The 23,757-nt window shown below is 48.1% G+C and overlaps 4 protein-coding genes across 10 annotated transcripts in view; 2 read left to right on the top strand and 2 right to left on the bottom strand.

The window, feature by feature from the left end:
* The window catches only part of wdr74 (WD repeat domain 74), a 2,639-nt gene extending 1,046 nt beyond the window's left edge, over positions 1-1,593 (top strand). The window contains exon 2 of the mRNA XM_024277551.2: positions 748-1,593. Within this exon, the coding sequence (XP_024133319.1) occupies positions 748-1,272 (525 nt within the window). The 3' untranslated portion in view covers positions 1,273-1,593. The remainder of the gene's footprint in view (positions 1-747) is intronic.
* A 2,362-nt stretch (positions 1,594-3,955) lies between these two features.
* Positions 3,956-10,530, bottom strand: zgc:162872 (BAR_ACAPs and ArfGap_ACAP domain-containing protein). The gene is made up of 22 exons (XM_024277545.2): positions 10,019-10,530; positions 9,891-9,948; positions 9,632-9,751; positions 9,505-9,558; positions 9,377-9,435; positions 9,124-9,307; positions 7,909-7,953; positions 7,742-7,837; positions 7,600-7,674; positions 7,435-7,538; positions 7,318-7,369; positions 6,403-6,503; positions 6,219-6,336; positions 5,944-6,137; positions 5,801-5,870; positions 5,635-5,729; positions 5,493-5,569; positions 5,257-5,411; positions 4,673-4,782; positions 4,492-4,602; positions 4,234-4,295; positions 3,956-4,148 (listed from the first exon to the last, which is right to left on the bottom strand). The coding sequence occupies exons 1-22, from the start codon at positions 10,069-10,071 to the stop codon at positions 3,979-3,981; spliced, it is 2,163 nt and encodes a 720-aa protein (XP_024133313.1). The 5' UTR covers positions 10,072-10,530; the 3' UTR covers positions 3,956-3,978.
* Positions 10,531-11,822: 1,292 nt separating this feature from the next.
* Positions 11,823-14,353, bottom strand: LOC112149692 (integrin-linked kinase-associated serine/threonine phosphatase). 6 transcript variants are annotated; one of them, XM_024277553.2, is made up of 10 exons: positions 14,004-14,351; positions 13,407-13,486; positions 13,156-13,331; positions 12,981-13,090; positions 12,819-12,912; positions 12,665-12,752; positions 12,466-12,599; positions 12,274-12,393; positions 12,118-12,199; positions 11,823-12,038 (listed from the first exon to the last, which is right to left on the bottom strand). In XM_024277553.2, the coding sequence occupies exons 1-10, from the start codon at positions 14,044-14,046 to the stop codon at positions 11,898-11,900; spliced, it is 1,068 nt and encodes a 355-aa protein (XP_024133321.1). In that variant the 5' UTR covers positions 14,047-14,351; the 3' UTR covers positions 11,823-11,897. The 6 variants fall into 6 exon arrangements, with proteins under 6 accessions (XP_024133321.1, XP_024133322.1, XP_024133325.1 ...); XM_024277554.2 differs by having other exon boundaries at positions 13,156-13,273; positions 13,379-13,486; positions 14,004-14,349; XM_024277557.2 differs by having other exon boundaries at positions 13,156-13,273; positions 14,004-14,345.
* Positions 14,354-15,767: 1,414 nt separating this feature from the next.
* LOC112149681 (latent-transforming growth factor beta-binding protein 1) overlaps positions 15,768-23,757 on the top strand; it is a 41,921-nt gene continuing 33,931 nt past the window's right edge. The window contains exons 1-5 of one of the 2 annotated variants that reach the window (XM_024277534.2): positions 15,768-16,094; positions 17,606-17,677; positions 19,727-19,797; positions 20,506-20,977; positions 21,607-21,788. In XM_024277534.2, the coding sequence (XP_024133302.1) occupies positions 15,928-16,094; positions 17,606-17,677; positions 19,727-19,797; positions 20,506-20,977; positions 21,607-21,788 (964 nt within the window). In that variant the 5' untranslated portion in view covers positions 15,768-15,927. The remainder of the gene's footprint in view (positions 16,095-17,605; positions 17,678-19,726; positions 19,798-20,505; positions 20,978-21,606; positions 21,789-23,757) is intronic. The other variant, XM_024277536.2, reaches the window with a different exon arrangement.

Below are 23,757 nucleotides of genomic sequence, written 5' to 3' on the forward strand. Positions count from 1 at the left end.
AGTTCCAGTCTAACATTCCTCGTCCTCTTATGTGGACATAAAAAGTATTAATAAATTGTATTTATTTCATTAAATATTGTGGTACACTGTAAAAAGTGAAACATGTTATTGGTGTTCATCGAATAAACATTTTATATTTGATAAAAACTATTTTTAAATGTAGCAAATTACAGAACTTTTGTTAGTTGATCAATGTTTACGTTTTACAGTGTAGAATCATTTTATTTATTAAAGGGGTGGAGCCTAATGAGTGTATTTGTTTTGGACTTTTAATTTTTCTTTTATTTTAAAGTTACAACATTTGTATTTACGGAGAAACAGTATAAACTAAATCGTAGGGTGTAATGGATCACTCACGCTTCGGATCATTTTTCGGATCGGTCAAGAGAGAAAAAAGAAGATAAAAGCCTAAAATGACGTTTTTGAAAAGCTTTAAAACATACTTGTGAAAACATATGGAGTACTTCAAAGCATAAATATACGCACACACCTTTGAAGTTTGAACATAAACATAAATGTGCTAAACATGACGTTTCTGATTATATTTACATGTCTGGAGACCAAATCTACAAAGACGGACAGAAAAGAATTGAATAAAAACAGATTCCAGTTAAAAAAGGAGGAGCTCCAGGTTCAAACCCTGAGGAACTCCACATCTGGAGTTTGTACCAAACTCATCTGTTTTGTATCTGAGATCAGCCTTCAGGATCTTCCTCATGTTTCTGACTGTCATTCTTGACCCCCCAGGTCCACGTCTTTGACCCCTCCACGCCTCAGCGGCGCCCCGTCCTGGAGGCCGAGTACGGCGAGTACCCGCTGACCGCCCTGTCCCTGACCTCCGCCGGCACCACAGTGGTGGTGGGAAACACCCAGGGCCAGATCGCCCTGCTGGATCTGAGGAAGGGGCTGGTGTGTGGCTGCCTGAAGGGGCTGTCCGGGGGGGTGCGCGGCCTGCAGTGCCACCCCTCCCAGCCGGTGGTGGCGTCCTGCGGGCTGGACCGCTTCCTCCGCATCCACAGTCTGGAGGATCGGCAGCTGCTGCACAAGGTCTACCTGAAGTCACGGCTGAACTGCCTCCTTCTGGCCAGCCGGGAGCTGGAGGAAGGGGCGGGGGGGCAGGGGGAGGGGGAGGTGGAGGTCAAGGAGGAGGAGGAGGAGGATGAGGTGTGGGCCTCCTTGGAACAAGTGGAGGAGGAGACCACAAAGAGGAAACCAGCAGAGAAGGACGAGGAGACGCAGAAAAAGAAGAAGAGAAAGAAAGGGAAGAACTGATGCATTCAAGGGCATAAAACAAGCGTGGGATATCTGAACTCCAGCAGTGATGGAACTGAAAGATGGAATCTGTTGGTACCTGAACGCCTCCATGATGCTGCATTCACTTTCATCAGTTCGTCCTTGAAAAGCTGGTTTTCATAAAGACTTTTTCCCCTGAAGTTCTTCTGAGTGTCATATTTACAGAGTCGTCTGCGAAGGCACCACGCCATGTGTTCAGATGAGCTGAACACCAACAGCTCTGTCATTAACAGATAATTACCCAGAATTCTCTCCCGTACAGGCAGATGTCACTATTTTAATAAACGTTTTATTTCAGCAGGTTCCTGTGATCATTTTACTCTGAAGGTCTCAAAGTCGAATCTTTAGAAGTTTTAAAGTGAGGAGGAAACGAGTGCAGAAGGAAAACTGAAACATCTGAGACGTTTCAGGGACGGGTGGAGACAGAGCCACAGGAGAACCGCTTGGATCCTCGGTTACATTTGCAGATGATCACAGAAAACTGAAATATCAGGAGGGAAAACTGGAGGAGATGCAGGAGCTGAATCCAATAATCCCAGGATCAGATTGAAACACTGCCCCCAGTGGGCAGAGTGTAGAACTGCAGCGGTGTGACTTGAAGAAGCTTATCTGATAGAAACGGAACATAAACCGTTTCTTATGGAGAGAGAACAGCATCTGCTTGATTTGTAACATCTTGTGCATAAGTACAAACATTTTGAAAACAAACAAAATATAACAGCTTGAAACTAACCACCGTTATTACCATGCGGCATTATGGTGCGTTCACACCCAACACGGACGCAGAGGCGTCAAGTTCCAATGTTACGTCAATGTAGAGACGCGATCTGACGCGGCGGGACTCAGCTTTGGGAACGTGACGTTTTAATGCCTAGATCAAAGAGTAGAAAAGGAGATTCAAGATGGCCGCTCGATGTGAGGATGTTCCTCCTGTTTTCTTAACCTGCGGGGGTCACAGGGATTCTGGACCTGCGGGGGTCACACGGATTCTGGACCTGTGGGGTCACAGGGTTCCTGGACCTGTGGGGGTCACAGGGATTCTGGACCTGCGGGGGTCACAGGGTTCCTGGACCTGCGGGGGTCACAGGGTTCCTGGAAACTGTCCCAGTTCCTGTTGGGTTAGGCGGGATGCATCCTGGATAGATCTCCGGTCCGTCACAGAGCTCATGAGCTGGATGGACGGCTATGCTAGCTAGCTGCCTGATAGATAGCTTAGCAGAGCTGAAGCTGCAGCTGTCCAGGCGCCGGCGGACCCCCCGGCGGTTAGCTGCCCAGCACCTCAGAGAGCCGCCGCAACTGTTTTTGTAGCGCTCTGAATTCTCAGCGGCGTTCTGCCCTCCTCCTCAGAGAGGCTCCTGTCGACCTCTGCCCCCTGTGCCAGTGCTGTCGCCATGGCAACCAGGTCTCCCTCCACACAGGCCCGATACAGACGGTGCCCCCCCTCGTCCCTCCGAGTCCTTTAAATTTCAAAATGTTTGCACAAGTCAAGAGTTATGCCCACACAGATCGGAGTGACACTATTTTCTTACCATAGTTTCTCTACGTGCACAAAAACACACACCTACACCCCCCTACAAATAAACACATCTATTGGACACATTTTGTTCCTGCAGGTACATTTAATTCTCTTTGTTATAAATACACAAACATTATGACACTGATGGACTTCTGTCAAACAGGAGGGAACTCATTTTCCCATGAGTCCTCAGTGTTCACGGTTCATGCTAACGCTAGCGCTCACCGTGGCTCTGGTCATTCTGTGAGAACCTCTGAACTCCACGAGTCTGGATTTCATTCAGTTAAAATCTATGAATAAAGTTTAAAATTCAGACTAGAATGTTAGCACAGAAAAGTGATAATTCCTGCTTCACTTTTTAGCGAGCTAATGATGCTAAATGCTAATGTCGGTGAACAGATGAAGACTAAGTTCAATTCAATTCAATTCAATTTTATTTATATAGCCCAATATCACAAATTCAATTTGCCTCATTGGGCTTCATGCCTGTAGTTTTAACAGATGCACAGATGGAGTCATAAAATATGCACAATAGGTAAAAACTAAACAGTTCAGTTTGAAGTTCCAGGGGGTCTGATGTTTCAGGTGAATTTTCATGGACAGGTTGGACTTTCGGCTGTCAGCCATTTAAACTGTAGTGGGCGGAGCCAAAAACCTGACATCACCCGTGTAAGTCCAGCTGCTGTGGAGGCGTGGTGGAGCGGGAAGCAGCTGGACTGTCTCAGAAACAGATTCCTGTCCTGCTTTCATCTCCGGGTTCCTGGTGGATTCTGGCTCCTCCAGAAAGAGCTTCACGTGTAACAAAAATTCCCTTTTTCACAGATCAAACAGATTTCGAAAGTAACCTGAGTTTTACCCTCCATGATTTTCAGTTGAAGCTCAGTGTGGTGATTGGACTTCGGGCCTCAGGGGCGCCCCCCAGTGGTCAGAACATGACAGAGTTCTCTGTAAACTGCTGGAATGAGCTGAAATGTTCACAGACGTGCAGCTGCAGCTCAGTGCTCACATTAGGGTCCTGGTTTCTTTTCTTTAACTTTCTGACTGAGAAACTCAGAAACTCGTCTTCCTTCAAACCAAGTCGTTTTTCCACCGAGTCTGAAGCTCTCTCACCGGAAACAGAAACCCCGTGACACCCTTCGTTTGTTACCATGGTAACCCGCCGGTCTCTGTCAGTCAAAGCTCTTCTGAACACTGAGCTTGCAGTTGGCTCCTCCTCCTCCTTCCTGCTCCGCCTCCTCCTCGCCCCCCCGGCTGAGGTGTCGTCTGCTGAGCCTCTCCGGGTCGTGAGACGCCATGTCGCTGAAGTCTCTGATGATGTCCTGGAACGTCTCGTCGTCTCCTGTGGAGCAGCGGCAGAGGTTAAGGCAGAGGTCACGGCGCCGTATTGAGGTGTAAATCACGGACGGCTGTAGGGCGGGTCTGACCGGCGGCGCCGAAGACTCCCTCCGAGTCCCTCATCTCCTCGTTCATCCGGGCCATGCGCAGCCTGGAACACAGTCAGCAGACGTCTGAGGGCGGTCCCAGAACCACACCTGTGTGTGAAGATGGCTCCGCCCCCACACTTTTGTCCCCATCTGCACTCCGTATCCACGCCTCCTCACTCACTGCCCCGCCCCACAATTCTCTCCTCATCAATATCTATCACATTTTGGCCCCTCCCTCAAATAACCAAAAACACTCACAGCGTCACGATGTCAGCGTGAGCTGTTTCCACGGCGATGGCCAGCGGATCCTGCCCCCGCTCGTCCACGGCATACTGATTGGCCCCCCTTTTCAGCAGCAGACACACCTGCCTGCGTCGACCAATCAGAATGAGCTGCACAGACTCCGCCTCAAGCCTGCGTAGAGCTTCAGCGCACTTACCCGGTGTGTCCAGCGGTGGCGGCGGTGTGCAGAGCGCCACGCCCCCGCAGGTCTCTGTGGTTCACGTTGGCTCCGTTCTGAAGCAGAAACTCACAGGCCAGCAGCGACCCCTGCAGGCCGAGCGGAGAAACACCTGCGGTTACAACTGACTTGCATCTGATTATGGCAAACAAAAGGGGTCAATAATTCCCAAGAAAAGCGCCGTTTTAACTGCGCTTTTCTTGGCGATTATTGAGCCTTTTTTGTTTGCCATATAAGACGCTTTTCCTGGTGATTATTGACCTTTTATGCTGTTAAATCAGCACTTTTTTGTCGATTATCACATTTTTACAGTTAAAATGGTGCATTTCTTAGAGATTACTGACCCTTTGTGCTTGCCGTATCGGTGCTTTATCTGATGATTATTGACCATGCGCTTTTCCAGGTGATCATTAAACCTTTGTGCTTGTCGTGAAATGCGCTTTCCTGGCGACTATTGACCTTCTTTGCCGTTAAAAACTGCTCCTTTCTTGGCAAATATTGGTTCTTTTCGCCGTAAAATTGACCCTTTTTGCTTGCCATAGTAGGCACGGTGACCTCCTCACCCCGACAGCAGCTCCTATCAGTGGCGTTCTGCCCTCCTCCTCAGAGATGCTCCCGTTAACCTCTGCCCCCTGTGCCAGTGCTGTCGCCATGGCAACCAGGTCTCCCTCCACAGAGGCCCGATACAGACGGCGCCCCGCCTCGTCCCTCTGAGTCTCTGAGAGCAGGGAGGAGCTTCATAAGGGAACTTCCTGGACGGCAGAAGACGTTTCTAACCCTCACGTGAAGCTGAACTCACCGGCGCCGTCTGAGCCGCCGTGCAGCACGAACCTCTTCTCCACGTACTTCTCTCGGATCCACGCCTCCTTCTCCGATCTGGAGGGAAGAACACATCAAACACAAACCGACGACAGACGGAGGCGGAAGACGCGGCGGCTCACCGGGGACTGCCGGGTCCGGGTCGGAGACTCTGCTGTTCTGAGCACCGAGCCTCGTAGATCCGGTTCATGACTTCATTTCCCAGAATGCACAGCAGCTGAGCAGGACACAGAGCAGGAGTCAGCAGCAGAAGTTCTGCAGAAGCTGCTTCACGAAGGGCCGCGTTACCTTCAGCTGCTCCGCCTCCCACGAGTCCAGAGTGAGGGAGCGCACCTTGGACAGGTGGACCCCGAGACTCCTGCAACGACAGCAGGTCAGCCGGAGCTTGGTGGGAAGAGGAGGTCCACGGACCAGAACCGGGCTGGGCTCACCTGTGGATTCCAGAGCACTCTATGCACATGGTCACTCCCAGGTTGACGGAGGCCCAACGAGGCTCCGCCTCCCTGCAGTCACAGCACTGCTTGTTCCCGGGGCCCTCCAGGGCCACGCCCAGCACCGCCTGCCGAAGGGGAGGGGGGGCGGGCGAAGCATCCCCCCCCCACAGGAGGGGAGGGGCTTCTTTGACCTGTGAGGGAGGCGTGGTTTCATTACTCAGGTCTGTTCCACAAGTTGTAAATAAAGTTTTCATCAGAGGGTGTCATGTGACCTGCTGGGTGGGGGCCACATCGCCGCCCCCCCGTCTGTAGGCGAGGTCGATGCTGCCCTGCAGGGCGGCGAGCCACGCCCGCTTCAGCTGCTCCGAGTCAGCCTGCAGCGCACAGCACCTGCACACGCGCAGATGCTCACTTCCTGACCCTCCACGCGCGGTGGGCGGAGCTTAGAGGACTCACCTCTGGACGGAGAGCAGCTCGAAGCAGAAACGGCGGTCGGCGTGCTCCAGCGGCTTGACGGCGCACAGACGCAGATCCTCGAAGAGAACCGCCGGCTCCTCCTTCGTCACCATAGCAACAGAGATTCAGGCTGTTAGGAGAACCGAGCCGCCACGACACCAGAACCTTCCCAGAACCCTCAGGTTCTTCCTGAGCCCGCTAGCACAGAAGTGCACGTTTTACTGCAGGTCAAAGGTCAACTCAGATTAAACTCAGACCGGAGCCATGATGTCATCGAACACGAAGAGATCGACAGTTCCAGTCTGAGCGCTCCTGAAATGGTTTTCTGCGGCTGACCGCTGATCCACAGCCCCTCGCTGTCATCAGACCAATGGAAACGCTGCTCTGACAGAAGCTCCTGAAAGAAGTGGAGCGAACCTCCAGCAAACACTCACCTTTTCCCCTGGACGGCGTCTGTTCGACCCTCCTGGAGCTTCTGGCATCGGTGTCACGTGACTAAATGACGCCTCGTGATTGGTCAAAACGGTTTGATTTCACACAGTTTGGTCTGAATGTTTGATCTGAATTTGCCTCTAAAAATCTCCAGACAGACGTTTCATTCAGAGATTGGAGCTGAAAACCAACAGATTCTCCCCGCAGAGCCTCACGATTTTACCCAGAATGCATCACGATTTTTACCGAGAATTCATTACAATTTTTACCCAGAATTCATCTTCATTTTTACTCAGAATGCATCTCGATTTTTACCCAGAATTCATCTCGATTTTTACTCAGAATTCATCTCGATTTTTACTCAGAATTCATCTCGATTTTTGCCCAGAATTCATCTCGATTTTTACTCAGAATTCATCTCGATTTTTACCCAGAATGCATCTCGATTTTTTACCCAGAATGCATCAGGAGGCAGCTCTTTACCTTGTGGCTCCTCCTGTAGATGAGCTGATTGTCTCTGATGGTGAACCAGCACCTGGAAGAACGCCACGTCTCAGTGGTTTCACCAACACGTCTCCAGAACCCGTCGGACCTCCTTACCTCTTCCAGGTCTTGGGTCTCCTCCTGGAGCGTTTGAACAGGTAACCCTGCAGGACGTGGTCGCTGTCGGGCCGTGGGCTGACCATCGGCTCTCCTGAGGCGTCCTGCACATAAACAAAGCTGTAGCAGCACGTCTGCGTCTGCGCAGGAGCTCCAGGAGCATACCCTCTGCTGCACCAGGAGGTGCTGGTTCTCCAGCTCCTTCTTCTTAGTGGAACAGTCGGCCGATAGCTGTGACAGCTGAGGAGACACGGACAGTCAGAGACCTCCTTCACTGAGGAGAACCGAAACCAGCAGGAGCCAGAACCTGCATAGCCATGGTCTTCATGGTGGGCTCCAGATCTCTGAGCAGGTCGAAGCCCTGGTGGAAGAAGGTGAACTGAGCCTGGACGAAGGAGAACACCTGAGGAGAGGAGGAGGAGTCAGAGAGGAGGAGGAGGAGTCAGAGAGGAGGAGAACGAGGAGAACACTCACCGAGTTCAAGATGTCCACCTTGTGCTGAATCCTGAAGGTGTTGAGCTGGAAAACAGAAAAGATCAAGAACTTCAAGAGGATGAAGATAAGAGGATGATGAGGAGAATAAAGGTGAGAAGATGATGATGAGGATAAAGGTGAGAAGATGGGGATGAAGATGAGAGAGGATGATGATGAGAGGATGATGATGAGGATGAAGATGAGAGGATGATGATGAGGATGAAGATGAGAGAGGATGATGATGATGAGACGATGAAGATGAGATGATAAAGATGAGAGGATAATGATGAGAGGATGAAGATGAGAGGATAATGATGAGGATGAAGATGAGGATTATGAGAGGATGATGATGAAGATGAGAGGATGATGATGAGGATGAAGATGATAATGAAGATGAGAGGATGAAGATGAGGATGATGAGAGGATGATAATGAAGATGAGAGGATGAAGATGAGGATGATGAGGATGATGCGGATGAGAGGATGAAGAGGAGGATGATGATGAGAGGATGATGATGAGAGGATGAGAGGATGAAGAGGAGGATGATGATGATGAGGATGAAGATGAGGATGATGAGAGGATGAAGATGAGATGATGATGAGAGGATGAAGATGAGAGGATGAAGATGATTGGATGATGATGAAAGAGGATGAAGATGAGATGATGAGAAGATGAAGAGGAGGATGATGATGAGGATGAAGATGAGGATGATGATGAGATGATGATGATAAGGATGAAGATGAGAGGATGAAGATGAGAGGATGATGATGATGATGAGAGGATGAAGATGAGAGGATGATGAGAGGATGATGATAAGAGGATGATGATGAGAGGAGGATGATGAGAGGATGAAGATGATTGGATGATGATGAGAGAGGATGAAGATGAGATGATGATGATGATGATGAGAGGATGAAGAGGAGGATGATGATGAGGATGATGATGAGATGATGATGATGATGAGGATGAAGATGAGAGGATGAAGATGAGATAATGATGATGAGAGGATGAAGATGAGATAATGATGATGAGAGGATGATGATAAGAGGATGATGATGAGAGGATGAAGATGAGAGGATGATGATGATGAGGATGAAGATGAGAGGATGAAGATGAGAGGATGAAGATGAGATAATGATGATGAGAGGATGATGATAAGAGGATGATGATGAGAGGATGAAGATGAGAGGATGAAGATGATTGGATGCATCTCACCTGCAGACAGTAGTCCAGAGCAAAGTGCTGGTAACATTTGCGCGTGGCGAGGAGCAGGTGGCTGGTCCGCTCGGCGTCGGACGCTTTGTGCCGTGACACCTGAGCGTTCTTCAGCACCGCCGTTTCCAGGTTCTCTCCGATCCGGACAAACTCCTTCCTAGTTTCTGCCAGCTGTGGCAGGAACCTTGGAGAAAAAACCGTCAGGAGATGGACAGACTCATCTTTGGAACAGGTTTGCTCTGCGTTGACTCACTGCGAGCAGAGGCTGCTCAGCTGCTGGCCGATGGCTCTCTGCGTCTGATCCAACAACATCTGAGGAGCAGAAGCAGTAACAGATCAGATCCGAACCCTGACGGTCTCCAGAACCGCAGCAGAACTCACGGAGTGGAAGCTGAGCGCCTCCTGCAGGCCCTGCTGGAACTGGTCCAGGCAGCTCTGGGGGGGCAGGAAGTGAGGTCAGGAAATGAGGTCAGGAGAGACAGGAGAGCAGCTGCTGCGGCTTTCCTACCGTGACCACGCCCTCTCGTCGGTGGTTGGTGGACAGCTCGGCCAGCCCGCTCAGGAACAGCTGATTGGCTGCTTTGTAAGTTTGTCCCGCCTCCACCATCTTCCCGCTCAGCTTCATCACCTGATTGGAGGAGGAGGTCAAAGGTGAAGAGAGCAGCTAAAGAACAGCATCCCGTCAGCTGTCATGCATCTGGGATGGACCGCTCAGAGACCGCTCCGTTTCCATGGCGACCAGCTGCATCCACAGCTGATGCTCCTACCTTTTGCAGCTGTGCCTCCACCAGAGAAACGTCCGCCTCGAACTGGTCCAGCGCCAGTCTGGACAGAAACACATCTGGATCAGCGTCACTGCGCATGCGCGGCCAGGCGGGCCGGCAGGTGGGCTCACCTGAACTCCGGGGAGTCTCTGACGCACTCCTCAAAGTCCAGCAGGGTGTCCATGACGTCAGCCTCTGACTGTCACCGCTCCCACCTGTTAATAAAGTTTATTCAAACCTCTTCATCCGGACCGTTAGCCGGTCCGCTCGGTCCTCACGGTTCTCTGACGGCCCATGTCTGCCCCACCAAACACAGAACCGAACCGGGCTCCGTCCGGACAGAACAAACAGCTGAGAAAGGTAGAAAAAAAAGCCAAACTATCGCCGCGCTCGAACATCCGGTTCTCTCTGAGGTGCATGCGCGTGCCCCGCGTGCCCGGTACGTCGATTGGGTTCGGTGGCGCGCGGGTTCGGGTCGTTTTCGGGGCTGACAGCTGTCTCTGCAGCCGCTGCTGTGAACACTCAGCTTCCGCTGAAGATCCGGTTTGTTTTGGATCAGATCCAAGCGAACAGACGCGGCGCCCCCAGGTGGAGCGGAGGAGGAACTGCAGCTCACTGCGCCCCGAACGCACGGACGTTACTTCAGTAACGCGTTACATATTACAGAATGAGCTGGTTTAAGGATGAATTATTTCTCATTGTTTGGACTCTGAAGGAATTGGTGAACTCTGAATGCTACAAATCAAAGAAATACTCTGGATTTATACTGTTTGTTAGTTTTGCATCTATCCATCTACAACTACTACAATTACATATTTGATAAAAAACGAAATATTTAGTTACATAATTTAAATATTTAGCTTGGATTTACATATTCAGTTTGGAGCTAAATATTTAGTTGAAAACTAAATTTTATGTTAAAAACGAAATATTTAGTTTTAAACTATGTCTTTAAATACAGAATTTGAACATTTTGCTTGGATCTAAATATTTACTTTATATTTCGTTTTTAACTAAATACTACAATTTAGCTAAATATTTAGAATGGTCTAAATATATATTTCAGAACTAAATATTTAATAATAAAAAAACAAAATATTTAGTTTGGAGCTAAAAAAAATAATTTTTAACTAAATATTTATATATTAAGTTTAGGTTTATATTAAGTTTATTTTACAAGTGTCTCAATTTTCTTTTTAAGTATTCATTGTGTGTGGGGTCATGGGTGTTTGTGTATGTGAAGGGTGGGTTGGGCTTTTATTGTGTATGTTTTGTTTTAAAATGTGAAGCACTTTGAGTTGCTGAAAGTATAAAAAGCGCTTTTATAAATAAAGTTTGATTTGATCTCCAAATTAAATATTTCTTTTTTAATTATTTTTTTTTTTTTAAAACAAATTTTTAACAATAAAATTTCAATATTTTGTTTGGAAAATAAATATGATCAGATCTAATTTTTTTAAGGTGCAAACTAAGTTTTTAATTTCATAAAATTAAATATTCATTTTGTAAATATATAATTTAAAAATAAATATTTAGCTTACTATTTAGCCTGGTATCTAAATATTTAGTAGGTAAATATAACATTCCTAAATACATTAAAAGGTGAAAACATGTATTTGAAAATCGAGAACTGTTTTTTTCCTCCTTAAACATTCTAAATATCCAAAAATTTTGATGTTAACGTTTTACTTCACAGATTTACAAATGGAACTCCATAATGTTCAGAAGTTTGATGAAGTACTTCTACACAGCTGTGCGTATTTTTACAGTAAAACTTCCGTTCTTGGTTTTGACTGTCGTCTCCATTCTTATTGGATGGGCTTCAGGGCGTCTCTGATTGGACGGTTCTGTCCCAAACTCACCTTCATGATTCAGTACTTTTTCACTAAAGTTTCATGTTTTAGATTCAAAAGAAGATTCTCTTCGACGGCCTAAAACATTCAAACGTAATCAAGGATTTTATTGGAAAACAGACAGCAGGCGAGGATGATGAGGAAGACGAAGACGAGCTCAGCAGCCGATGGAAACCAGGATGACGGTGACGTTGTCGGCACAGCCGCGCTTCACCGCCTCGCTGGCCAGCTGCTGGCACGCCGCCTCAAACCGGAGCTCCTCCTCCGTTAGCCCCGCCTTCTTCTCAATGCTGCCCTCCTGTGGAGGCAGGGGGGAGGAGCTTAGTTTATACATTCACAGCAGCAGACAGGAAATTATCTTCTGACTGAGAAAACACCTGCAGGACGTTCTGGACGAATCTGACGGCTTCGTCGGCTGAGAAGACTTTGAACAGACCGTCGCAGGCGAGGAGGATGAACCTGAGGAGACGAACGGCGCCGTCAAGAACTGGTTTCACATTCAGGTGTTCCAATCACTCTTTCTCTGCTCCTGCCTGTCATTGGCTGTAAGCTGACACCTCCTCAGGTCCGGCGTGGAGATGATCCCGCAGCGTTTGTACTGGCCGTCGCCGATGGAGCGCGACACCTCCAGGACTCCGAGCACGCGGCCGTCCCTGCAGGCGGACACCCAGACGGTTAGCCTCCGGCTCAGACAGATCAAACCACAGACACGCAAAGGTCCGGACCTGACGGTTCCGCCCGCTCTCTGGATCCTCATCCGCTCCTCGTAGATGGTCGGGTTGTGCTCCTTACTAAGAGCCAGAGTCAGCAGCTTCTGCGGGCCGTCCGCCGCCGCCGCCTCCGTCCGGCACATCACCGCCTGCAGAGGCACCACAGTCACGCGGCAGTTCTGGAGCTCGGCCCGGTAGAACCCGCACAGCTCACCCTGCTGTCGCCCAGATTGGCCACGTACAGCACGTCGTCCACCACCAGCACGCAGGTCGCCGTGGAGCCGTCCTTCCACGACGGCTTCCTGCTCACAGACACACAGGTGAGGCGGCAGCTCCGGCCCGGTTCTGCAGAACCACAAGAGTCTTACTGGCTGGAGGCTTTCTTCAGGAAGTCCTCGTCCGTCTGGCGGAACGTGTCCAGGAGGCACTTCCTGATGAGCTTATCTAAATGTTCAGCGTCTCCTGAAACAGACGGCGTTCTGTCAGCGGCGGGATAACGGTAACCCGACCTCAGCTGTGACCACGCTCACCGGTGGGAGGGAACTTCTTCGCCAGATTGTGATGAAGATGCTCAGCGGCGAATCGAGAAGCCCGGGCGCCGCCGTGACCGTCGAACACGGCGAAATACGAGAGGCGGGACCTGCAGAGAAGAAGTGAGTCCACGCCTGTCCTGAAGGTGCCGCGTCATGACGACGGCGCTCTTACACGTGTTCCGGCCGCGACGGCAGGAAGCCCATCATGTCCGGCAGCAGCACGTGAGCGTCCTGCATCTCCTCGCGCTCGCCACGTCTCGCCGCCACGTACGCCTTCAGCTCCGGCAGACCTGCGGCACAGACAGCGTGAGTGCAGCCCCCCCCACATGCGTCCGTCCCCAGAGAGCTCTGATGAGAGAAAGGCAAACAAACATTGTGGTGGAACAGCTGAAAACCTTCTCTACAAACTCTCTTGACCTCCACCTCCTCGCCGCCGTCCTCTCGCCGCCGTTTGGCCGTCCTGTCCTCCTCCTCATCGCTGGCGCTCGCTGCTGAGAGACGACCTGAGGAGCAAAGACAGCAGACGCTCAGGAACAACCGGGACCCTCAGCAGACCCGAAAACTGGATCTGAGGCAGAAGGAGCCAGAAAACACGCCGTAAAGACACAAGGAGACATCTCTACAACATAAATCTACCTCAGTTCTATGTTCAACTTTCAACTTCAACCTTTATTGATAAAAAGTCCGAAAACGCCACAACCACAAAACTTCTATTTTGAAATCTCATATTTAGCCGAATAAATAAAAATCAATAAAATAAGTTAAGAAAACAATTCAACCACAATAATGCCAATGTAACTTCTTTTTTTTAGTTTAAATATTTACTAGACTACGACATCCTTCAGTACTTTCCGAATAATGTCCTTCTGCATGTAAACAAACCTGCAGGAACTACACGCTGGAGCCTCCAAACATTAGCATCAATGCTAACGTTTGCCGGTCCACAGCTTCCCTCTCGCTCTGCGGGACCCGAACCGAGCTGGTGTCGGTACCCGTCTGTGATACTTGTGACCCACTTACCAGAGGTCTGTGTCGGTTCCGGAAGGTCCCCGAACAGGTCCATTTTCTAAGGGTTGGCGGGTACTAGCTGGGTTAGCGGAGCTAGCTGCCGGACTAAACGCCCGCGAGCGTGCTGTCTTCTGTCTCCGTTTGATCCAACTAAGTGTGTGAGAGGCCGGAACCAGAACCGGTATGAACGGGTCCAGATGCGGCTCAAGTACGCCGGGGAGCAGTTCCGGTCAGACCCGAAAAAGGTCGGCAGAAAAATAAGACATTTAGGGACGAGCTAGCTGCGGCGCCGCTGCATTTCCGGTTGTTTCTTTCAAAACAAAAGCGCCTGGAGCTGGAGAGGAAGTTCTTCCGACCTGAAAGTCACAGGGAAGCGTTTGGACTTGGACCGCAGTGACTGCAGCCTAACAAATTATTCATTAATTTTTGTCACCACCTTTTTATTTAAGTATGCTAACAAATTAATCAATACAAATGCTTACATATTTGCTACTCTAAAGAAAGAAGCTTTTGTTTTTATGTGAGAAAAATTAGACACGTGCACTGAAAGAAAAACACTGCAAAAACTATTTACTTGAAAAGTTAGTCTGTATAATTTAAGGTCTTTATTATTTTGAACGGTTAAAGTTCAAACCAATGTAAAATGTGTTTCAGTTGAGTGAAAACATTGAATGAATTGAGTGATGAATTAAAATTTTGCAGTTTAAAAAGAAGTTAAAAACTTAAGTATATAAATGTTTACATTACACATACTGTGTGCTTTTTGATCATATCTATTTTCTTGTCATGCTGATCAGCTTGGACGTTGTTGAGTATTCAAGGAAAGCCGTCAAAAAGCGTCATAAGCTTCTGCCTATTCCTTATTTTTATCGGTTGTTTCTTTTCTTTGCACTCTATATTGTGTTAAACTGCAAATGAAAACAATAAACGTGAACAAAATAATTTTGCTTACAGAGGAGTAAAAGTTCCTCATCCAGATAATTACTTTATTGAGTGCAAAAAAAATCCACTGAACTCTGACAGTTTAAAAGATATTTGATTATATTTTTATGTAAATGAATGTTAATATTGTTAACAGGGATTAAAATCAAAATTAGATTTACTTCTCAAAAATAACATTAGCTTATTTACAGTTCAACTGGTTACAATAAGCAAACAGAAACAGTAATTCCTCTATCTGGAATAAATTTGTGATTATTTTACAAAGTGCAGAGAAACGATAATCAACACCTAACATCTCAACTTTATCTCTCTAAAGAATTGAGCGACGATATTTATTTATTTAAACCCAAACAAATATGAATGAAAGAAGCAGACTGGAGGACCGATTTTTAGAGTGGCGTTAAATATCTTTAGCTAAATAATTACATTTTGAAGATTTTGTTAAGTGAGCTTTCTGAAACGTCTCAACTCAAACATCTGTTTTCTTGATTTTGTTGGAAATGAAATAAAAGTTTCCGTGACTTTAAAGCCTTTTTGTTTATTTGTTTTGTTCAAACATAAACCTCTGAATAAAGATTTGTTTTATTATTTTTCTTCTTTGCATCTCTTATACATAAAGACATACATCTTTGTGATATTTTTAGTAATAAGTTTATATAAAATTGTTTTTTTTTTAATTAAACGTAACACTAACTTGTAGTAACTGGTTTTCAATATTTTGTCTTTTATTTTTTTTTACAGTATATTACTTTTGTTACTTATAATAAATTAATGAATGTTTATCTGGTTTAATTCATCTCAATGCACCCCCCCCCTCCCCCCGGCCCGGGGCCCCGCTCGCGCCCTCGGCCGTTGCTCCGCCCCTGTCGCTCATTGGCTGCGGGAGGTCCGATCTGTGGCTCCTTCGTTCTGGACTTCCGTCAGTCCCGCTCTGCAGAGACTCTGGGTTCGGACCCGAGCTGTTCTGATCCGGACCGGTCGGGTCTGCTGCGTCATGCGGCTCCCGCTGCTGTGCGTTTGGACCGGATGGATGTTGATGGTGTCCGGTGCCGCGCAGCAGCGCGCGCAGCGGGAGGATGGAGGCGCGCCAGCCGCCTGGAGGAGGGACAACAGCCGCGGAGGAGGAGGTCCGGACGGAGGGAGCGGGAGAACCGCGGGGGGGTGAGGTTCTGTCAAGCTGTGTCAATCACCTGAGAGAGTTCTGGTTGGTTCTGTGGTTCTGTGTGAATCATGAAGAAGTTCTGGGTTACGTGAATTTGTCTGAATCATCTGTCTGAGGAAGTTGTGCTGGGTTCTGTAGACCTGATTCATCAGAGGAAGTTCTGCCTGGTTCTGAGGTTCTGTGTAAACCCTCTGAAGAAGTTCTGCTGGGTTCTAGCAGCTGTCTGGGTTTCAGTTCTGAGGTGTCATATCAACATGAGGATCTGAGGTCCAAGTGAGACTGAGGTCCAGGTTCTGGTCTGAAGGCCTCCTGTGAGGAGGCTTTGGTTGGAAGTGGACCAGAGTTTGTAGAACCGGTCTCTCTCTCTCCTCAGTCGGTTTCACTTTGTGATCCTGAGAGGATTTTTGAAAACATTTCCAGTTTCAGGGAGAGATACGAGTTCACTCCTCTATCACACCTCCATCACTCCTCCATCAATCCCCTATCACTCCTCTGTCACCCCTCCATCGCTCCTCCATCACACATCTATCACTCCATTATCACCCCTCCATCACTCCTCTATCACTCCTCAATCACACATCTATCACTCCTCCATCACTATCACTCCTTTATCACTCCTCCATCACTCCTCTATCACTCCTCCATCACTCCTCCACCACCTCTCATCACTCCTCTATCACTCCTCCATCAGTCCTCCATCAATCCCTTATCAATTCCCTATCACTCCCCATCACTCTATCACTCCCCAATCACTCCTCCATCACTCCCCCATCACTCCTCTGTCACTCCTCCATCACTCTTCCATCACTTGGACACAGTTAAGTGAACCGGGACAAGGCTGTATTACAGAGGATGGATGGACCCGGTTCTGAAGGTTCTGGTGCTATGTGGATGATTAATCTGTGTTTAATTCCAAAGTTAGTTAACTCCTCCCCCTACCCTTGGAGGTGAGGGGTAAGAATAAAATAATAAATTAAACCAAAGTTGAAACAACTCTGTCCTTTCAGAACCTCTCTGACCCCTTCAGAACCTCTGTGACCCATTCAGAAGCAGGTCCGTTTAGAACCTCCCTGACCCATTCAGAACCTCCCTGATCCTTTCAGAACCTCTCTGACCCCTTCAGAACCTCTGTCACCCGTTCAGAAGCAGGTCCGTTCAGAAGCAGGTCCGTTTAGAACCTCCCTGACCCATTCAGAACCTCCCTGACCCACTCAGGCTCTTCTCAGCACAGATCTCAGTCTTTCTTTGAACTGGTTGGATCAGAACCTCAGATTCTGGACCTCCTCTCCAGCTAATGTGAGCAGAGAACCGGCGTTTTGCTCTGGATTATAGGGAACAGAAGGATTTTCCCCTCAGACTCGTGACTGAAAACTTAAACACCTCCCAGTCTCTGGTGACACCGGTGACCTGCAGAGACCATGTGACCCGCTCCGGTCCGCTGCAGCTGTTGACCTGCGTGCAAACAGAGGCGGTCTCGTCGGTAACTGTGATCCGGTCTGTGTGTACACAGGTTCAGTTCTGCCAAAGCTGTGTTTGGATACAGTCAGCGGGGCCTCTGCTGCCACAATACGAGCAGTACACTGTGAGTAATGGTTAAATCCGGCGCTCAGAGGCGGGGCCACGCCCCCGGCTGGTCCCGACCACGCTGGCTCCACCTGGCCCGGCCTTCCTGTGGGTTCTGCATCCTCTGCTGTGTTTACCAGCTGTCCGAGGAACCGATCGACCCGTTTCTCACTCACTTCCTGTTGCACACAGCTGTGAAGTCGCACTCGGCCGTCACTTGGAGGTGGGGGGTGGGGGGGGCAGTCTGCAGGAAGCACGCTGTGATGTTTCATCAGGAAGACAAACCAGCGCAGGAACTCCAGATGTGACTGAAGTGTCCAACATCTGGAGGACGAACAGACGAGTGTTCTGGTGTTTCTGCTGCTGTTGTTGGTGTTTTGTGATCTACTGTAACATAAACCTTCATGTAGACCAAAACTCAACTTTAGCCAATAGCTGAAAACGCTAAAGGTATTGGCTCAAAACGCTGAAGCTGATAGTCAGCTAAAATATTAGCTAAATGCCAAATTAGCCTAAAAAGCTAAACTTAGGTTAGCCAAATCAGCTAGCATGTAGCTGAAATATTAGCTAAACTCCGAAACAGCATTAAAATCCTAGTAAATGCCAAAATAGTTCAAGAGGCTGCAGAATGCTAATTTTTATATTTTTAAAACTGTAACTTTTTAACATAATTCTGAATAATAAAAGGCAGTAATATTATTCCAGAATAAATCAACTTAAACCTTAAATAACTTTAATATTTTACTCTCCATAAAATATATTTTGTCAAAATTATACAAGTTAGAAATGAGCGCAAGATAACATCGGGTCATTAATAACAATAAAATACAATTCTGTAGAGCTGGAAACAATTGCGCGGCGGGCCGGATCCGGCCCCCGGGCCTTGACTTTGACATGTGATTAGAGTTAAATCTGGGCCAAAATTATTTGAAACCCAAATAAAATAAAATGAAAAAAAAATTGATGTTTGGGGAAAACAAATTGAAAATGTCTAAAACTTTTTGTTATTTTAAAATCAACTTAATTGTTTTCAGGTTCAAATGTTCTGTTTTTTAGGTTTCAAAACTCAAAATTTCAAATTCAAAGCTTTTTTTTACACTTTCAATTCTGTTTTTACGTTTTCAAATCTGAAAGTTTTGTTTCAAAACCTTTGGCCCCGTTTTGGCACGTTGGGGCGGGGCTAACACGAAGGACCAATCAAATGTAAGTAACAGTTTGATCACGTCCAAAACTCTGTTCTAGCCCGTTGAAAGCGCCATCCTTTGGTGTCAAATGCAGGCGTAGAAAACGTCTCTGTACTTGGATGAAGTGGCTAAAACCCTCTAGGAGCTCCAGGTGTCTCCTGTGACCTCATCACGAGTGCACGTGCTGTGACCTCATCACGAGTGCACGTGCACTTTAACTTCTTTCATGCATTGATTGTGACTTTGAGCTCCATGGTAAACACATCTAGAGTTTGCTGGTGATCCAGCGGCTGTATGATAGTTTTTATTTTAAAAATGATGTTCATATCACTAAACAAAATAGTGTTTTTTATGCCCAATGAAATGTAAATATGTATTTTAAAAGTTCAAACCTGCAACAGTGGGATCTGAACCGGTGAGTCCTTCAGACATGATAGTTCAGACTAAACAGACATTTTCTGACCGTAATTATCTCAGTTCTCAGAGTCAGTGGACGCACTGGGACTGAAGGTACCACCTTTTGATTGGTCCTTGTGTTAGCCCCGCCCCAACGCCACCACGAGACGCTGGTGGAGGTCTGAGTCCAGGTGAAGAACGGGATGGAGGAGGATCAGAGGACTGACTGGAGATAATCGTTTATTAATGTAATGACTGTGATTGGCTGATGAAGAAAGGCGGGTGTTTAGCTATTGGTTGAAGAAGACCTGATTGATGACGGCGTGTAAGCGTACCTGAGAGTGAGGGAGATCTTCTTTATTGAAACAGTTTCAACAGCTGTTATTTTAGGTTAGAGATGGAGACTTCACCTCAACAGAATAAACTGGAGCTTCATGAATAAACTGAGTTCAAAGAACCAGACTAACTTGGGTTCTGCGGTTCTGCAGGCCTCGCCTCTGTGGACCTCCATACTGCGTCAGACGGACTCTGGGGCTAAAAACCAGGAAATGCATCAAAGGTGAGTTCAGGTGTTCTCAGACTGAACTTCCTGTGTGCTTTTCATTCGGATTTGAATCTTTGTTTTGATGATGTTTGGTTCTATCTGAGCTGGTAAAGGCAAACCAGCTCCAAATGATCCGGATCATGGAGTCCATTTGGACTGAGTTCTGGTTCTGTAAAGTTAGTTAATAAAAACGCTGAAGCTAAAATATTCAGTTCTTAATGTCAAAGGTTTGTATTTTTTGTGTAAATAAAGATGTTTCTGAAGAGTTAGACGAGGATCCGTCAGCTGACATGTCTGCACATTTCCTCCTATGAAAGGAAGTTTTATTTTGAAAGGTCTGTCGCTCATGACTAACATCAGACCGTCAGAATGTGGAGGTGAAGACAAAAGCAGATTTTAAGAAAGTCCAAACACCTATCAGTGAATGCTGACATTTATTAAAGTCTCTCAGTAAAGAAAACTATTTGAATTTCTAGAAAACAGGAAGAGACGTTTTTTCAAAATAAATGCATCACTGTTAACGTCTGTTGATGTGAGCATCTCAGTTTTTTTTACTTCTTGTTGGAAATCAAATTTCGTGGAACCCCCCATCGTGAAGCTAAACATAAACCCCCCACCCGACCCCCCCGGGGTCTCTGCTGCCCCCTCCAGGGCAGACGTCGGTCCGGTTCTGCCCCCCCTGCTCGTCTGCAGAAGGTTGATCGGCTGTCTTCTCCTCCGCAGCGCCGTGCCCCCCTCCCTGCAGGAACGGGGCGCCGTGCCCACAGCCCCACCCCTGCTGGTGCAGACGGGGCTTCCATGGTAACCGCTGCCAGCTTCCCATGGCTCCACCCTCCTCCTCAGATGCCCCGCCTACACCTGCCGCGGTCAGACCCGAAGGTCCCGAGGTGAAGAGGCTTTCAGCACGAGCCCATGGAGAAGATCCTGGTTCTGGTCCAGTCAGGTCCAGAGCCCCCGCTGTGAGGAGAAGAGAGGAGCAGGCGCGAGTCATCCAGAGGCTCGTGACTCCAGAGGAGACCCCGACCTCCTCGGGACGTCCGGGTTTGACCAGAGGAGGTTCTTCTTCTGAGGAGAGGAGATCCAAACCCCAGCTGGAGCTGAAGATGAGTCCAGAACCGAAGGGGGTCCAGGCTTCCCCCGCAGGGAGGAGGAGGTGGGAGGAGAAGAAGAGGAGAGGAGGGAAACAGAAGCCGAGGTTTGGGCTCTCCTCCTTTCTAGTGTCGTTGATTCTTTTCTGTCCTTCTCCTCCAAACTCTCGTCTCGGAGCCGAATCCTTCTGGGGTCAGGGGTTGCTGGAGCCTATCCTCCCCACATCCTCACCTTCCTGTCTTCTTCTTCACTCAATTCTTGTTGTTTCCCTTCCTGTTTGCTCCACCGGGGGGCGCTCCTCCCCACGTGATGCACCTCCTGCCCCTCACTGCTCCTTCTCCTCCATGAGTCTGGTTCAGCAGAGCAGCTGTTGTTCCTGGAGCTCCTGCTGCTCAGAGAAGGAGCTCTGCTCCCGTTTCTCCTTCAAGCTGCAGAGAAGCTAAAATCTGAAAGGTTTGGGTCTGAAAGGCTGAGGGGGGGTCAGAGGTCAGAGGTCAGGACGGCCTTCTTTAGAGCTTCTCATTCAGCGTTTGGTCCTGTTTAATGGATGAAGGTGTGAGACGACCCCCCCCCCCGATTGAACGGTTGAACAGGCTGCAGAAGGAGCTTCATTTGGGGTCATTGGGGAGGAGGCAGCAGATCAGGACCCCTGCACCTCCTGGGCTCCTCCTGGAGCAGGTTGGAGGTCTGAAGCTGACTGTGTTCCTGATGGAGGTCGTCTCGTCTGTCTGTCAGTCTGAGGGAGGTCCAGTGGATGCTGCTGAGGAGGACCTCCTCAGCAGGAGGAGCTGGAGGCGGCATGGCCGCGCTGCTCATGAAGCACATCACCAAGGAGAAGAAGAAGCTTCGCCGTCTGACCTCCTCCAGCACGAAGACGCTCTCCCAGCGGGGGGAGGGGTCCAACAGCGCCCCCTCAGGTGAGTCCATGTAACTGCACCACGTTCAGCCTGTTGTTGAGGAAGTTCTAGTGTTCTGGTCCAAACTAAAAGACAAACCAAAGGGACTGGAACCTCGGCCAAACATAAAATAGGTCGTGGAGACTGCTGACCCACGTCGACCATCAAACAAACAAACCAAGACCACCAACTCCAAACTAAAATAACTAAACCCATCAGTGTAAGACTAAAACCCACCCAGCTCCTCAGCCTGTGGCTCTGCTCCCTCCTGCCTTGTTGTGGCCTCCTCTCTTACATAACCAGGAGGTACCAATGAAGGCCCATTGGCCACACCCACCAGGTGAGCAGAAGCTCTGGATGGAACACGGTCCAGCAGGACGTATTAGCTTGAGCAGAGCTGAGGGTCCAGCTTGACCGCCTTCTTGGGTCTGTGTAGAGGTCAGAGGTCAGCTGTGGGAAGACCAGCTTCTTCAGGTTGTACGTGAGGGTTAGCCGGGTGGTTCGTGCGTCTGACAGACATACCAGAGCTGGTGGGTCACGTTGGTGGAATAATCCGAGCTGGAGCGAGCTCCCGGTTTGTGCTGGAATGTGTTTTCATGGCGTGTCCATGGAGCCGTCAGGCTGCTTTCACTGACGCCTTCAGATAAGCGCCAATGCAGCCGCGGCGCTGCGGCCTGATCGCAGCGATTAGACGGAAAACACTTCCTGTTATTGTTCAGCTGTGAGGAGGACTGACCTCACAGACCTTCAGGGGCGGAGCCTGCAAGGAACCTGCACTGTACCTGCATGCACTCGATGGTTTCACCATTAGACTCACGGGTAAATGACACAAACATTTGATTATTTTTGAGGAGTCCACATTAATCCAAACACAGTAGAAAATAGTTAAAAGCATCAAAACAAGCAGCTTTACAGAAAACACTCAGGACTCGACCTTATTTCTGTTTTATAAATACAAAATCACATTTTGGAGCTTTAATTGATTCTCCAAAACAGAATTCTGTTTCAAAAGGAACTTCCAATAAAGTTCAAACATAAACTTGTGTTTTAGACACTTTACTTTCACCAAATGTATTTGAATTATCTGAAGAACTGTTCGATGCTGAAGCTTCCCTAAAGACCCCTCCCATGAAAATGAAGTTTGGTGTTTCTAACTTGTTCTAGTGGCGTTTCTCTGTGCTGGAGGACATTTATGGAGAACATTCTGATGAAAATTTCAGAATATTTATTAAATCGTGAATCAGGAGCAGAGCAAGAAATGTCATTGGAAAAACATCCTGGTTATGATGTAGAAAAAACGCTGGGCGGGGCCACAAGCTCCCGGCTCCGCCCCATTCTGATGCATCCTCCTGCAGACAAACAGATCCATGAACGTCTTTGTTTTCCTGGTCTGAGCTGGGATCTGGATCAGAACGGGACGGCTGGATTGTTGCAGCGTTAGGTTGGGGGTGTGAGGGGTTGTCAGCCAGTAGGAGACAGAGGGATGATGGGAAATGGGGGCAGGCTTACTTCTGCACACAACTCAGAGGTGAATTTCTAATGAACTTCTGCCGGTCTGCAGAAACTATGTCCTAGAAAAGAACCCAGGTTTCAGATTTGAGCTTAAAGCAGCATCATCAGGATTCAGAGATGACTGGAAACGCTTTGGAAACGGATCTGAGGATCGGAGTGGAACTTTATGACAGGGAAGTTTGAAAAGTCTGAATGAGGCTAAAAGAAAAATGAAGATCCAGGAAACAGAGAGAGGATCAGTCGTCAGTGTTGTTGACATGATTTTAGCGTCAGCTGAAGAGATTACAGTAAGAGTGAATGAAACGAAAGTCAAAGCTCTTCTGAAGGTTCAAGCTGGTATCAGGTCATGGTTCCATTCAAAGATAACAGGTCTCCTTTATTCTCCACTTTGAAAATGTTCTTTAATGTCATCTTAAAGTGACGGACCTCTGAATCCAAATGATCCAAACTCTGAACTAAAGGACATTTTTATTTTAGA

The sequence above is a fragment of the Oryzias melastigma genome, linkage group LG13 (genome assembly GCF_002922805.2).
Source record: "Oryzias melastigma strain HK-1 linkage group LG13, ASM292280v2, whole genome shotgun sequence".
In the NCBI taxonomy this organism is placed as follows: Eukaryota; Metazoa; Chordata; class Actinopteri; order Beloniformes; family Adrianichthyidae; genus Oryzias; species Oryzias melastigma.

What these genes read in the sequence shown, in the direction of transcription:
- zgc:162872 (XM_024277545.2), bottom strand. Translation starts at nt 10,071, where the DNA reads ATGGACACCCTGCTGGACTTTGAGGAGTGCGTCAGAGACTCCCCGGAG. An exon ending in CTCTGGACTACTGTCTGCAG is followed by an intron (nt 7,954 to 9,123) that starts GTGAGATGCATC and finishes TCTGTTTTCCAG; the next exon opens with CTCAACACCTTCAGGATTCA. An exon ending in ACCTCCTGGTGCAGCAGAGG is followed by an intron (nt 7,539 to 7,599) that starts GTATGCTCCTGG and finishes GTTTATGTGCAG; the next exon opens with GACGCCTCAGGAGAGCCGAT.
- LOC112149692 (XM_036214923.1), bottom strand. Translation starts at nt 14,046, where the DNA reads ATGGACCTGTTCGGGGACCTTCCGGAACCGACACAGACCTCTG. An exon ending in CCGTCGCGGCCGGAACACGT is followed by an intron (nt 13,091 to 13,155) that starts GTAAGAGCGCCG and finishes TCTTCTCTGCAG; the next exon opens with GTCCCGCCTCTCGTATTTCG. An exon ending in GAAGAAGTTCCCTCCCACCG is followed by an intron (nt 12,913 to 12,980) that starts GTGAGCGTGGTC and finishes CGTCTGTTTCAG; the next exon opens with GAGACGCTGAACATTTAGAT.